This window comes from Lissotriton helveticus, chromosome 1_1 (genome assembly GCF_964261635.1).
Source record: "Lissotriton helveticus chromosome 1_1, aLisHel1.1, whole genome shotgun sequence".
NCBI classification, from domain to species: domain Eukaryota; kingdom Metazoa; phylum Chordata; class Amphibia; order Caudata; family Salamandridae; genus Lissotriton; species Lissotriton helveticus.
In genome coordinates, this window is record NC_136057.1 from 513,942,449 (window position 1) to 513,958,585 (window position 16,137).

General features: G+C 44.1%; 1 protein-coding gene across 3 annotated transcripts in view; it reads left to right on the top strand.

Moving 5' to 3' along the window:
- Positions 1-16,137, top strand: part of DYRK4 (dual specificity tyrosine phosphorylation regulated kinase 4) — a 977,358-nt gene that overhangs the window by 238,419 nt on the left and 722,802 nt on the right. For all 3 annotated transcript variants that reach the window (XM_078654210.1, XM_078654204.1, XM_078654218.1), the window contains exon 3: positions 8,350-8,482. In XM_078654210.1, coding sequence (XP_078510336.1) covers positions 8,350-8,482 — 133 coding nt within the window. The remainder of the gene's footprint in view (positions 1-8,349; positions 8,483-16,137) is intronic.

A 16,137-nucleotide genomic window follows, 5' to 3' on the forward strand; every position in this document is an offset into this window, starting at 1 on the left:
TGGCTTTGTTGACCACTGATTTAAAGCGGAGAAGGTAGGAGCTGTGAGCCATGCCTCCTCTAACTTCAGTGCTGAGAGCGAGGCCTTCAGAGCTTCGAAGATTGCATCTTTGAGGCTGGCTTGCCTATCGATTTCTATCCGACAGTGGTGTGCACGTGTGTTTTCCTCTGTGTCCCGCATCCTTCAATAGTACTTGACTAGTGTGCCTTGTCTGTCGGGGATCTGGTTTCTTGGACCATACTCAAGTCGGATTTGGGCTTGCGGAATATGGCGGGGGATTGCAAACAGTTTCTTAAAAATAATTGATTGTTCCAGGTTCAAGTCTGTAGCGTCCTTGCCATTCAGGATTTCTGTGCCATATGAGATAGAGGGCAGGGATTTTGCTGCTATAACCTTTAGTAGGTGGCCAGTGGAGCCGCCTGCAAGCTTGTTTTTTACGATTTTGAAGGCAAACTGCAGCTGTTTGGATTTCCTGCGACCTTGGGACTGATGAATTTTGAAGGTGAGTTTACGATCAATTTGGAAGCCTAGGTATTTATAGGAGTCCACCTCGGGCAAAGGTCGCTTATCCAATTGAATTTGCGATCGGCTTTATGGTGTTTGTTAAAGCGCATCACCTTAATTTTATGGTGATTGATGGTCAGTTGGACTGAGGTGGTATAAGCTCCAAGTTCAGTGATTAGTCGTTGCAAATCAATTGGCGTTTGCGCCAGTAAGACAATGTCATCCGCATATTGAAGGCTGGGTATGGGTGTTGTGCCAATTTTCGGAGGGTCACCTTGGATTGCCCGAAGGTGGTCATCCAGGTCAGCGGTGTAAATGTTAAAGAGACACGGTGCAAGCACACACCCTTGTTTTAGCCCGTTGAATGTGTGAATCTTTTTAGTAATGCTGAGCCCGTCTCCTTTCCTGATCTGGACCCACATCTGGGAGTACAGATTGATTATGGCCTCCAGCAACTTAGCTGGGACCCCCATCGCTTAGCTCTTGAAACCTTGTCAAAGGCCGCTTTATGGTCGTAGAAACATATGTAGAGTGGCCTTGATTTTCTGAGAGCTTGATTGGCCAGGAGGGTTACAGCAGAAATGTTCGTCAGGGTGCCCATCCCGGCCCTAAATCTGGTTTGCGTAGGAGGAATAAGGTTTTTTTCACGCCGCCCAGTCCTCTAGATCTACCAGCAGGTTTGATGCGAAGATTTTAGCCTCCACATCGATTAACGCAATCAATCTGTAATTTGAAGGATCGGAACGGGAACCCGATTTATATATTGGGCTTAGAATACTTTCCCTCCAAGAGTCCGGGATCGTGTTAGAGGTTAGAATTTCCGAAAACAGAGGAGACAAATGATCTACCCAGAATGGCGGGTTGTGCCCAAACAAGGCTTTCAGGAGGCCATTAGGCCCAGGGGCACCCTCAGATCTTAATTTTTTTATTGTTTTTAAGACTTGTTCTTTAAGGATCTGCAGAAGAAAGTCTGAATCCGAGGGGGAGTCGTTTTTTACTGGGTCTCTAGCAGTGGCTCCGTTACTTGGTTGGAAGCCACATTCGACGATGGCTGGGGGAAAGATTTTGTTATATGATGATTCAATGTGGGCTCTCCATGTTTCCTCCATAATGTCCGAGTTATGGTGTTGGTTCCTGCCATTTGTTAACTGGTTGATGATTTCCCAGAAGAGCTTGGAGTCTCTTTGTTTGCAAGAGTAATGGAGTTTCTCTCAGAGGTGTTCCTGGAATACTTTCTTGGCCACCATGGTGTCTCTTTTAATGTCTTTTCTGACTTTGGAAATTTGAAGTAGTTGGTCTAGGGTGGAAGATGAGCACTTTGTTCATAGTTTTCGTAGTTATTTATTCAGTTGTTGTTTTTGAGTTCTGAGGCTCTTGGTGAACCATGCTGCCCCCAACGGTTTTCCTGCTTTTTTGCCAGTAGCTTGTTTGGACCATTTTTGGTTTAGTTCAAAGGTGAATGACTCCCAAGCCCGGATGCTAGATGGTTCTGTTTTGGATTCCTCCAAGATGCTGATACATGTTTCCATAAAGTCACTTATATTATCCTTTTTTCAAGTGAGGCGTCTGAGGTTATAGCAATGCGGTTGTTGCGGCATTGCGTTAGTGAGCATTGGATTTGTGTTGTTTCTTAAGAGCGTGAAGGATTGCGGTTGATGGTCGCTCTCTGCTCTGTCCAAGATTTGAAAGTTTGTGATCTGAGGAACGAGGTTATGGTCCGTGAAAGAATAGTCGATAATTGAGGCTGACTTTTGAGTGACCCTTGTGTATGCTGCTTTGGTGTCTGTCAGGCTATGACCATTAAGCATTCACATTGAGAGCTCGTACAGGTGGACTGCGCATTGTTTGCCGAGAGTGTTGCTTCGAGTTTTGGCCTGAGTGTGCCTCCTGGTGCCATTTGTTTCTTGCGATAAAGTCATATTGAAGTCCCCTGACAAAATGATGTTGGCGACGGGGTAGGCAAGTTTTAGAGTGGCAAGTAAGGCTAATAAGTGGTCAATACTTACCCGTTTTTGTAAATATTTATGAGTAGGCTGGTGAAAGGTGGAATGTCAAGTTTGACGCATAACAGCCAGGGGGAATCAAGGTCTATGGCGACGGCGAATCCGGACGTATAGGTTGAAATTAAGGTGGAGAGGCCCCTTTTACTCTCCCTTGGTTAGTCCCCTTTATAGCCAGATTCTGGAATTCCTTGTAACCTACTAGGGGAGTAGATTTTGTTACCCAGGTTTCCTGGAAGAAGAGTATTTTGTACTGTGTAATAAACGCCATAAAGCCCGGGTCTTCTAGTTTCGTGCCAAGACCAAACACGTGCCAGGAGCAGATTCTATAGCCTTTGAGTGAGTTTGTGGCAACTTGTGGATTTTTTCATGCCCCGGCTTGGAAGATTCCAGGCATGTTTAAGTGCTGGGGTCCAGTGGGCTGACTGGCTTCAGAGTGAGCAAAGGTGATTGTGATTGTCCAGGCCTTGGAGTCTATGCCTGGAAGAGGACTATGGTTGTCCGGACCTTTGGCGCCTTTTAACAGACCCGCTGGACGTTTAGGCATATGTAATGGGCTGGGATAACACAGGGGGTTTTAACACAATGCCCCATTTTTCAATGGGGACCCTCTGCTGCCAGATTTGCTCAGTATGGAGGGAGTCGGTGCACGTGGCGGTGGCTGATTCTTGGAATTCCGCAGAATGCTGATTCTGGTAGAACCCTATGCTTTCAATGTCCCTAGAGTTAATGTGGCTCAATGAAGGGAGTGCCTTGAATATCTATAACAGTATTCTTTTATTAAGGAAGTCGTGGATGCCCCTTGAGACACAGTAGGGAATAAAGTCAAATTTTTTATTATTTGGGAAGATCTCAAGCTGCAGCGCGTAATCAGCGCCATGTTACATTGTAGTTGCCTCCCCTGTGGGCCCGCAGAGCATCAAGGGCAAGTGCAGAGAGACATTAGTATTGTTTTGTGTGGAAGTTTTATTGACCTTTATGTTGGTGGTGGCGTTGCATCCCGGACCTGTCTTGTCAATTTTGTCAAGGTTGTGGCAGTCTTTCCCGGCATTGTCCTTTAGCGTGTCGTCCTGTCTGGGATGCATTGTAATTGGATCTTTCAATTCAGTCCTGGACCGAGATGCAGCATTGGCTGTTATGGTGTTGCTTCTCTTTCCTGGTTGGCAGTTTGAATAGACTGTATACATTATCTGGCAGCGTTTCTTTAATTTTAGTGTAATTTGGACTGCTAAATGTAGCGAGGGAGTCATGTGGGGCGATTAGGGATTCCTTGTTGCTTGTTGCTTCCAAAGTATTTGAGATCTTGTCTTTAATGCTTTATTTCCTTCCCTCTTCAAGTTGGACAGTAGTTACGTTAATTGACAGACTTAGTTGTTTACTTTTTCTCGCTTTTCTAAGGCGTTTTTTCTCCCGCGTAGTTAATGGCTTAGTTACTTCGGTCGGCCTTCCTGGAGACTGACCATAGTTGTCGAGAAATTGATAGGCGCAGGTATTAGAATTATCGTGGGCATTTACAGCCATGGGTGCAGATGTATTTTCTAAGATTGAAGTTGAGGAGGTGCCCATGCTGCCGATAATTGGTCCTTCCGTGGGCCTGGGGTATGCCGTATCCTTTTCCCGTGAGGCCTCGTGAACTTTCCCTGCCTTGTGAGAATTATTTGAAAGGGCTTCCCTGGTAGTGCCCAGGAGGTCTGTCAGTAAAATTGGAACCGCAGCAAGTTTATCAATGATTTGGGTGCAGTTGCAGTGGCATGATTGGTATGTAGTTTCTTGGTCTCGCTGTACCTTTTCAATCATCTCGTTGAAGCTATATATTTTTTGTTCGATCCCCTGGACGTGAGTAGGTACAATGTTTAAAAGATCTACTTGGGTGTCAAGCTTGTCAGCGTGGAGGGTCATGGCTTTGCTGATTGTATCTAAGGTGTTGAGCAAGAGTGGCCAGACAAAAGGTGTTGGGGAACAGCTGGATACGTCAGTGGGAGCCTGAGCTTGGTGTTCCATATTACTGGTGAAGGCTGGGAGCCGGTTGCTCTGCCTCTGACTTCTAGGGGGCGTGCAAGGTAAGCTCCTTTTTTTGTGTCCTTGATTTGAAAGAGTGACAGAGTGGGAGTGGAACTGTATGTGTCGAACTGAAAGAACGACTCCTCCTGTGGTTCAGATTGGCTAAGAAGTTGGCTTTTATGTTGTGTTTATTCCAGCTGATGCACAGATTGTACGGGCCAGTCTCTGCTGTTTGTCTTAAGATTGGGAGGATTTATCACCTCGAGGTGGCAGCCGCCTGATAGTGTGATCAAATTGCCAAGTGGACTCATGGTATTTGATATCAATTGAAGATTGGTGGTGCCATCATTGAGGCTTTTAGGATCTTGGGAGCCTAGTGAGAAAAAAAGGTGAGAGTGGTGGCTGCAAGCAGGGGTTGCTAAGAGAGACTGGAAAGGCTGGAAGTGATGATGAATTTGTGTCTCAATTACCACAGGTTTTGGCCTTTGATGCAGGTCCGAGGAGTGAAGTGCATTAGAAGATAGAGTTTGGAGGTTTGGGACTACGGTGGTTGTTTTGGATTTGGCTACCCAGCCGCTCCTGTCGTCTTCACTTCTAATGGGGGTTTCATCCCGTGAGGGGCCCGTGGGGGCATCACTTGTGGAGGCTGTGGTAGATTGAGTTGATTTATTTGCATTCGGAGTCTTGTTGTCATTGCAGTGTCGGTTTTCCGAAGTAGTTTTGATGGCGATTTTTAAAAAGTCAGTAATCAGGGCCCGTTTGCTGCTGTTTTGGGCTGAGTGGGGCCTGATATGGGTCGTACAAGAGGCTGTGGAGCCCCTTTTTCACTTGGCATCCAAGGTCGATGCTGTATGTTTGCTCGGAGTCGCTATGGGCTCAACACTTGCCTCAAGTTGGGTTGCGCCGGCTGAAGCTGTTAGGATTTTCGAGGATGCTGTCTCACACAGCAAGTCCGGATCTCTACCGTGTGGTGGATCCGATCCTGACGACGGCCTGCTGAGAAGGGCTGCAACCCTAGCCACTAGGTACACATTAAACATGGTGTCACTAAAAGTGACAAATTAAGACTTGCAAATGTGGAGCATTTTACTTTTTGGTGCCCAGGCCTATTTTTTTGTGGAGATCCAGACCATGCTCTACATGAAAAAGTAATCAATTAATATCCTTCTTATTGTAGTCTATGGGGGTTGATGTTACTTACCTCTAATTTTGGAGCAGAAATTCAAATCAGAAAGGACTCCTGGATTAGCACAGCGTTTTACTTCCATTGTAAATAACATACACCGCACTTAACAATATAAATTTCCCACAGCACCCCTTCCTAATGTCTGAATGCACACAGCTGTCCCAATGTTAGCAGCTGAACTTTAAAATGGCCCACCTGGAGTTAGGTAGTGAAAGTGACACATTGTATAAAAGGATTTTGGTAGAGGGACAATCTGGCACCATTCCCATGTATGTGAAAAGGCAGCTTTTATTGGGAGAAAGGTAGGCTCACAATACACACATCCTTCAAACATTGTACACTCTAACAATCCCTAAACAATGCACTAACAAATAATAACAAACCCTTCCCCACCCTCTAAACAATTTTTCTCTTTTTTAATCCCCACCCTTTTCTACCTTACCTATATAGCTTGTATTTAACATTTTGCCTAGTGCAGCAGAGTTTATTCCCCACTCTCTCGCCAGCTGGCGCTCGGGTACAATTTCTATCTGAGCGGCAGGAAGACCAGCATGAATATCAGTATGCACTGCACTTCGCCACTTGCGGAACTTCGCTGAGTACTTTTGTCACTTCGCGGAGTTCCGCGTAGCAAAACTCCAGAACTAAGCCCAGGTCTCAAATACTCCCTCCTAATGGGCTTCTTGTCATGCAGCATAGAAGTGAAAGTGTCTGTACACTCGTAGCACTATAAAATAGTGTGACAGACACTTGGTAGCCATATATGTGCCCTGTGCCCTTTCCTTGTCTCTCTCCTAAACACACCAGTCAGAGAGTGTGGTTACCTCCCTTGAACCCAGGGCTCACGTTGTGGTGTTAGGAACTTTATGGAACTCTGGTAAATTAAAAGTGCTTTATAACAGCATGTGCCATTATCTTCATATATGACTAGCAAATCCTGCTTTTCATTAAAGTCTGTCTCTCTCATGATTGAAGATGCTCATCTTTAGCGGACCTAAAATAGGACTTGAAGAAAGCTTGGTTTAACAGAGACTGTGGTTGGGAAAGTCTTACTTGCCTTTGATTCGCAGACACTACTTTCAATCAAGGAAGTTGCCAATGAATCAGAACAACATACTGTGTCATTAGTCAATACCATATCTTGCCTTTGAGGTTTACCTACATAGGACAGCTCCCCATCCCTTGGTAATCACAACCACTACTCTTGACAGTCTCTTATGGTATGAATGAATGATGAGAATAATCAGACAAAAAATGATGTAGAAAACTAGCTTGCGACCTTTGAACATATAACCTCATTAAGAAAGGGTTACCTTAATCTGCTCTTCCATCATCCGTTGGAAACTAAAGGTCCACCGAACTCTGAATCATGTGGATGGACTGTCAGTTTCGTGGACAGGGTACTCTGCCATGTCTGTGCCTTAGTACCTTGTCCACCACTCTCTAAATTAGACTCTAAGTCTGCGGATTTTAATGTAATGCCACGTGCTACTTTCATTAATATTGTTACATTTTGTTGTGGGTAATGATTTCAGAGGCCATTGACACATCTAATACAACAAGGCAATTGCCACCACTAACATGTTTTTGTGAGCTTTAAATCGTCCTACTGTGGGCCCCTCGCACATTAGCAATTTTGGCAGGACTTCACATAGCCCAATTTAAGTACCTACAGCAGGCATATCTCACACCCTATCGCCTCTGGAGAGCCGGGGGTGTGCCCATCACCTACGAGCCTACAGCTGCTCTTCTGTTGTATGGACCTGCCTGGTTATACAGTGCTTTTCGTCAGGGTCCTCTTCATACTGTCTAGGGTGGTAGGCAGCAGATTGAGACGGGAAACATCCATTACAATTTATAATGCAGCCAATGAAACTCAAGTTCCATTACAACGCATGCTATTACAACGCAGGCCATTACAACGCATATGCCTCACTGACCAGCACCTTCCCTGAGGTGAGCACCCGGCAGTGTTAGAATAGTAATTTACGCTGTAATGGCTGGCGTTTTAAAAGCAATTGTAATTGAAGTTGCATTGTAAGAACCACGTTGTAAAAGTATGCGTTGTAATAGTTTGTGTTCTAACCTCATACATCCAATCGAGACAAACCCTAGGCTTGCAATATTGGATATCCTTGTGGACATGGGAGGGCCCAGAGGGGAGAGGATACTGGTGGGGATGGGGACGATGTTGGCCAAAAGAGGTATAGCCAAACACTGGAGGTCCTTTAATGCACCCCCTCTGGCTCCTGGAGGAAGGATGTGGACTGGTGTAAAAAGCTGGAGGCGACCATCTATACTGTATGCAGTTGCCCCCCGCAAGTATGACAGCTTGGGGCAAATGGTGGGCCTACTAGGGACTGGGAGGACATGGCTGAGTAAAATACTAATATCCCTGCTAGGTATGGCAACAATGTGTCTAATCGGGGCGGCGGACCCATTGGGAAAGTTTCGTAATCACTGTGTTGATTTGGAGAGAGCATTGCTTGTATTAACAATCTGTGAAATTGTTCTTATAAAATTGTTCATCTGTGGTGACAGAACAAATTCGACACCAGTGCTAGTAAATATCTAGTTTGAATGTATACTATTTTAATGTAAAGCTGAAGCGAGATCAATTTAAATATTTAAGTATCACAAAAACATTTTTCATTTCAGGATAATAGACCTCAGGGCCAGCATGGAATCCAGTTACCCGCTGCTGAACGATTAGGGGAAACCAGTAACAAGATTTTGCCAGTTAACTACGAAAAGACAATTCAGGGTCACAAACCTCCCTTAAAACCTGCTGGTAAGGAAATGGTCTTAATATTTGAACTTCTTTTGTTTACAGTGTAACCTTGGATGTATGTGGGCATTTCGATCCATTTGCTACATAAAGGGCTGTCAACATGCAGCTAAGCTGCTTGATTTTACTTTCTTGCTCCACACGAGTCTGACGGTTGAAGTTTCTGACTGATATCATTGATCCGCACACATTTACGGTCACCTCAGCAAGTACGCTGACACTGAGGTCCTTGCTCCTTGACTCTCTCAGTAACCTGAGTCGAGGGAATCCTCCAATTATTTTAAATAACAAAAGATATCACAAACGATATTATATGGAGATTACTGTGAACAGCTGTGAAGACTACACAATTTTGCCAGCCGTGCCGGAAGTAGAACCGGTGGAGAGAACGTTGACCTTGAATTCACTAGCCTGACAAGTCTAAGGAAGTCAATGGGTAGTCCCCTGCAACAAAACACGTGTTGGCTGGGCAATTTACTGAATAAATAGAACAAGATAACATTAGCTACATGGATCACTTTTAATTATTATTCACTCTGTCTCGTGAATCTGTTTTGAATATACTGTATACTCATTGAAAGTAGGAATAGCAGTAGCGTGTGCATAGGCTAGTACATACAATTGTGTTTGACGTTAGGGTCTCTTTTGAGGGCTCAGGATGTTTTCCCTCACCTTTTGCACTGCTTGATTGGTTTCAGTCGAAGTTACATACACTCGCCATTTCCTCATACACAAGAGCGCCATTTCCTCATACACAAGAGAAACCCCCCGTTTTAGTCTCAAAGGTTACAGGACTGTTATATTTAGGCTCACATTTCAGTGATGTCATCGGTGATGTCACTGACCATGTCATGAGTGATGTAATATGACAGGTAATAAGCAGTGGATTGCGGGTGCGTAAGTTATAGTTAGCTCAGGTAACTATAGCCGCTGAATATCACTGGTTTTGGATGAGTGAAATCTGAGCCTAAATATAACGTCACTGTAACCTTTGTTTTTTGCAGTGAATTTCTATATTTTTTAAATTCAGTTTCCTAACTATAACATCCAAGTAACCTTTGTTTATTCAGTGAATTTATAATGTTTATAAAGTTTTATTTCCCTCCTGTAAGCTTTGAAAATTAGGTATTTTTTCTGAGTTTTATATAGCGCAAACTAGATCCGAATGGATTTAGGCCCAGATCTCTGTACTGAGGTGAATGCATGACATTGTTCTGCATTCTGTCCATCAATTGTTGTTTTTACATTTGTCACCCCGAGTGGAATGGGTATGCTCAGACGTGAGTCCCAGGCTCTCCACACCAGTGGAGTCAAGCTATCCTGGCTGAAGACGGCTGATAGCCAGAAACCAGTCCTAGGATGCTTGATTCCGGTCCACGAAAGACATGGCTTGGCAGTTTGGGCTGGACTGTTCCCATGAGGCACAGGGTCAAGGCTGATTTGCATATGGCCATGTCTGAACTGGGGTGGTGTGGAGTGCACAAAAACGATGGATTTAGGCCCAGATCTCTGTACTGGGGTGAATGTATGACATTGTTCTGCATTCTGTCCATCAATTGTTGTTTTTGCATTTGACACTGCCGCGAGATACATAAATAGTTTCTGGTGAGTGACTGAATGTATAAGTCCTTCTGTAGCTGTATCCTTAACTCAAAGAGAAGATCTATGCTTTTGTGAACATCTATGTCAAATGTTTCATGGATGGCATACTCTACGTAGTACTTGGTATAGAGGCCTGCAAGTGCACAAGTAACTTATTCAACTCAAAAGGACATCTGTCAATATCTTAAGCACAAAACATCACTAATTATTGCACACCTACTGCATCTTAGAAGTGTATTATGTGCACTACAATGTGGATTTGATACTTGAGAAAGACCTATAACATGCTAAGTGAAGCTTGGAGTAAGAATACACAGACAGGGTCTACACTAGGAGCCATCATCCATGATTCACAAATATTTCTCTGCTTGGTTCAGAAGGCTGTGTCAGTACTTTCCTACATATGTGAGTGAGTGTAGGAGTACACCTGTATGAGTGCCATATGATGTTTAAGTAAATGTGCTGGTATGTGACTGTGTGTTTTATTTATTTAACAGTTTTATATAGGGCTAGCCAGACCCGAAGGTATCGGAGCGCTTTACAGCATTTGTCACTCGTAAGATACAATGTCACAGTAGTATGTACAATGACTCGTGACGCATCACATAATATCATCAAAGAAAGCACAATGTCGCTCGTAAGATATATGAACACAGTAGTATGTACAATGACTCATAACGCATCACGTCATGACGTCATCAATAGCACAATGACTTGTGATGAGAATAGTTCAGGGAGGGGGAGATAGAGGAGGTAGTCACGAGAAGAGTGAGGTAGAGGTCTTAATGACAAAGTGTCTGTGTACTGATGTGGGCAGGCTTCGGCAGTTAGGCGATAGCTATCAATTTGGGCGAGATCAGTTGAGGAGGAGGTCTTTGAGCTGCCTTTTGAATTTTAAATAGGAGGGATTAGTCCTGATATGGACTATTCAGGAGTTTCAGATTTTTGGCGCATTTCCTGCGAAGGATCGAGATGCGTTTTTTTGTTTGCGGGTTTTCTGAGGAATTAGGAGTAGAGTATTGGTACCCCATAACTTAGATGTGTTTTTTGTGCACCAAAGTATGGGTTTGACACTTCAGAAACACCTATCCCATTCCAAGTGAAGCTTGCAGTGACACTGCAACATTAGCCATCACGCATTTTGTATCTATAAGTTTATATGGCGCTAGCTAGACCTGAAGGTATCAGAGTGCTTTACATAAAAAGAAATAGCATAACACAGCTTTACTTAAGATGCATAAATGAGAAATCGACTAACATAACTCTGCGTATGACGCTCGACACATAGATTCAAGAACAAGCCTAAAACAGAGATGAAGAGAGTCAGGGGGCAGGAGAGGTGTGATTACAGTATGCAAATTAGTTTAGGAAAGCCTAAATTAAAGGAGTGACAAACACATTATACAGCTGAAACAGTCAAATAACCAACTGTCACAAATGGTAGAGGCTTGGTGAGAGTGAGCTATTGGAGCATAGTTTGGTTGGCGTGCACAGTAATGTATTTGTTGACAAAAAGGAGTTTCAGGTCCCGTATGAACCAGGAGAAGGAGGGGTTGCAAAGGAGGTTTCTAGGGAGAACGTTCCAAATCCTGGGTGCATTTCCAGAAAAAGAGCTAGTCTGGGTGGTTTTCCTTTTCAGTTTCAGAGGAACAAGAAGAACTGAATTGGAGCTTATCGGAGTTCTGTTTTTTTCCATCTGTCGAAAGTTTGTTGTCTAGATAGTTCGGGGTATGTGTGTGGAGTGCTTTGTGTGTGATGCAGGTGGTCTTGTAAATACATCTTCATTCAATGTGCAGCCCATTGATTGACTTTAGGGCTGGAGCAATGTGTTGAAATCTTTTAATACCAGTTATAAGTCCAGCCGCCGTGTTCAAAACTGGTCTAAGGGGGACTAGTTGGATTTCCGGCGTCCCTGTGAGGATGGCGTTTCCATAGTCAATTTTAGAGAGAACTGGAGATTGTACTACTGTCCTGAAGTCATCAGGGGGAATAAAAGGTTTCATTTTCTTGAGGTGTTTCAGTGATAAAAGTTCTTCATTGTCAAGTTTTTGTCTAGAGTGAGGCTTAAGGACTTTACTGAGTTGGACAGGGTGAGCGAACACTTAAGTGCATTCAGGTTCTAGAGACACTCTTTGATTGGTAGCTGGTTACTTTTTGGGGAGAACAGTATTAATTCTGTTTTGTTTGGATTCAACTTTAAGGTTCGAATTAAACCAAGTTTGTATGTTGGTTACTGTGGCGTGGGATTTCACTAGGTGATTTGATTTTATAGTACAGTTGCGCATCATCAGCATATAGGTGATACTTGACATCTGCTTGCTTCAGGATGATTGTAAGGAGTTCCATGAAGAGATTGAAAAGGGAAGGGGAGAGTATAGAGCCTTTGGGAACATCAAGGGTAACTTTTGTGGGTTTGGAGATGCTGAAGTTCATTTGAATTTGTTGTGAACGGTATTGAAGGTAAGATGTGAACCATTTAAAGTATAGTGCCATTAATACCAGATCGGATCTTAAGTGTCTCAAGTAGAGCTCAGTGATTGACAGTGTCGAAAGCCACTGATAGGTCAAGCAGGATGAGTAAGCATGCTTCACCTTATCTAAGGTTCTGTGGATGTCATCAGAGCTATTAAGCATGGGCGTTTCTGTGCTAAAACCTTGTCTGATTCCTGATTGGAAGGTATCATGGAGGTTGTACTTGTCTATATGTTGGTTAAGTTGTTGAAGGATGTACTTCTCCATGGTTTTGGCTATGAACGGGAGGTTGGAGATAGGTCTGAGGTTGTTGAGATCATTAGCATAGCTAATGTTTTATTGAGTATGGGAGTGATTTGTCCTATTAGTAGTGAGTCTAGTACGGAGCCTGAGGCCAGGGATGAGTTGAGGATTTTTGTCCAGAATGATGCAATGATGTGGTTGAGGTTTTGTACTATTTGGGACTTAGGCTTTAAGTTTGCATTTTTATTGAAAACATCTTTTTTGTCATGAGTTTAAGGCGGACCAGTTGGCATTGTTTTTCGGTTGGGTGGGATCATGGTTGGCCTTAGTATAATTTAGGTCCATTTGGTCATTAGTAAGCATATTGGGGCATTTTAGGAGGGTTGGCAAATATGAGGCTTAGATGAAGGATTGATTGATTTTTCTTGACTGTATTGTTAAAGAAATTTTGCAGTGTTGATTGGTGTTTGCTTTTTTGTGTGGGGGTGTGAGGGAGGTTTGTCTTTTAACAATGTTGAAGAGTTCCCTGGGCCTGTCCTTAGCATGACCAAGTTAGTTGCGAAAAAAGAGGCTTCTTCTCTTAAAATGTGCTCATTGTATGATACACGCGTATCAAGAGAGAGAGAGGACTAGAAAGCTAGTCCGAGTCCCCGTGGTTTATATGTGTTATCAAAAGAGACTAGCTTAAATATGACCAATATTGTTAGGACTCTGATTAGATTTGTCATGGGCACCTCGTTGGTGAGTTCATGAAGCCCTCACCCACCAACCTGGTTGGTGGCATGCTTCATCATCGGGCCCACCCAGTGACACCTAATGTGTCCCGGGTGTGCTGCGACGCCTGATTACAGCGGAGCTGGCATTTTACTGAGAGTGCAGTGTGAGGTGTAAAATGAAGTGTGAGTTAAAACGCCTTGGCGAGGGTCCCAGTACCCGAGGGTTAATTAAATTTTAATAACTGGGCCCCCGTCAGCGGTTAAAATAAGGCTTGGGGATGTTTAAGGGAGGCAAGTTACTACCTCCTACATCCATCAGTTGGTCGACATGTTTCAGCCAGTGCCTTAAACTAAATCTGGCTTTCCTCAGAACCTTTTTAAAATAGAGTGTAGTGCAGGTTAAAAAGGAGTGTAATCCAGGCTATGTGTTACACTCACTAAGGTGTTTCTCTAAGTGTGAGAAGGGGGATTCCCTTCTCATATATGCCTGCACCGACAACATTGAAGACATAGACAAAACATGTAAGAAGAGGAGAGTCAAATAGGCGTCTTCCCCACATAGTCATATACATAGAGTGCTGAATCTACAGTGCTCAGTGGGTAGACTACAGTCGGCAAAAGTGTAATGGCACTGGTGGTACCATTATTGTGATTATCGCAAATAATTGGGGGTGGTGTCGCTAAAACACGGGTATCACACATATGCATGAGATACAAAGTGTGATAAGGCGTAAGTAAACACTCTTACGCTTAGATTTTGCAGCCAATGCTTCCAGGAGGGAAGCGGTAAGGGGTTGACCCTGTAGGGAAATAATGTCGGCCACTGGGAGTTAGAGACCTGTAAGGAGGGAAAAGCACTTACCCAGAGATTGTTGCTTGGAGGTTGTCATACTCACAGCTTTTCTGGTCAGAGCCTGCCTTGCATCTGTTGCACCGTCCTCATACTCCGGTAGAAAGAGCTGGAGTTTCTTGTTCGTTTTTATATGCTTGCTAATTGGTTAACTACCTGCACCTGTAGCTGGGAGTAAGAGTAGAAAGACTACCCCGGGTGTGTTCCTAGCTGTCTGCTCATGGGCGGAGGAAAGACACTAGTCTCTTGCACATGAGCGGTGCTGCTTGTGTCTATTGCGCATGAGCGGGGGTAAGACACTAGTTGGTGGAAAGACACTAGTCTATAGCACATGCGCGGTGCTGCTTGTGTCTATTGCGCATGAGCGGGGGTGAGACACTAGTTATTAGTGCTGTTGCGTGGTAGAGTATGTGTTGTGTTAAAGTCTGCAATCTGCCACTATCAATAGTGCGGGCATGGAATTAAAGGAGGTGCATTTAGCATGTGACTGAGTTCCAAGGGATCGCATCGTTCAGGCCATTGATGTGTGAGGAAAGGCGATAGATCCAACGCTGTTCTTTGCTCATCAGTCTTCTTTCATTGTCTAATGCCTGCTCAGGGATTTGTTTGATGACTGTCCATGTGAGGTCATTGGGGGTATGGCCATGGGTGATGAAGTGGTTGGTTAATTTACTGATGTTTTTCTTACACCTAATGGTGCTTCTGTGCTCAGTGACCCTAGTGCGTATTTTGCGGGTGGTCATGCCGATATAGCGGAGACCACAGGAGCAGGTGAGAAGGTAAATCACATTACGTGAATTGCAGTTGGTGTGGCTGCGTTGTGTCCACACCTTGTTAGGTTCTAGGGTTAGAGTTTTGGTGTGGGTGGTTAAGTGACACACACTGCAATCATTGAAGGGGTAGTGTCCAGTTACTTTTGGTAGGCCCGATGCATTCAGAATGGTGTTCGGTTCTTGTGTGTTATGCGTTTTGGGATGGGTGTTAACTCCTCTTCTTACATGTTTTGTCTATGTCTTCAATGTTGTCGGTACAGGCATATATGAGACGGGAATCCCCCCTCTCACACTTAGAGAAACACCTTAGTGAGTGTAACACATAGCCTGGATTACACTCCTTTTTAACCTGCACTACACTCTATTTTAAAAAGGTCCTGAGGAAAGCCAGATTTAGTTTAAGGCACTGGCTGAAACATGTCGACCAACTGATGGATGTAGGAGGTAGTAACTCGCCTCCCTTAAACATCCCCAAGCCTTATTTTAACCGCTGACGGGGGCCCAGTTATTAAAATGTAATTTACCCTCGGGTACTGGGACCCTCGCCAAGCCGTTTTAACTCACACTTCATTTTACACCTCACACTGCACTCTCAGTAAAATACCAGCTCCGCTGTAATCAGGCGTCGCAGCACACCCGGGACACATTAGGTGTCAATGGGTGGGCCCGATGATGAAGCATGCCACCAACCAGGTTGGTGGGTGAGGGCTTCATGAACTCACCAACGAGGTGCCCATGACAAATCTAATCAGAGTCCTAACAATATTGGTCATATTTAGGCTAGTCTCTTTTGATAACACACTCATTGTATGATAGCCATGCAGTGCATTGTTGAGAGGTTCTGTCTTCAAGTCCTTTCAGCGTTGAACCAAAATTTTGATTTGATAGACCTCGATCATTTTAGTTTGAGTGGAGACACTTGATCAAGAATCTATGTCATCATTGTGTTAAAGTGTGTCGTGAGGTCATCAACGGTGTGATTGGGAGGGTGACGTTGTAGTT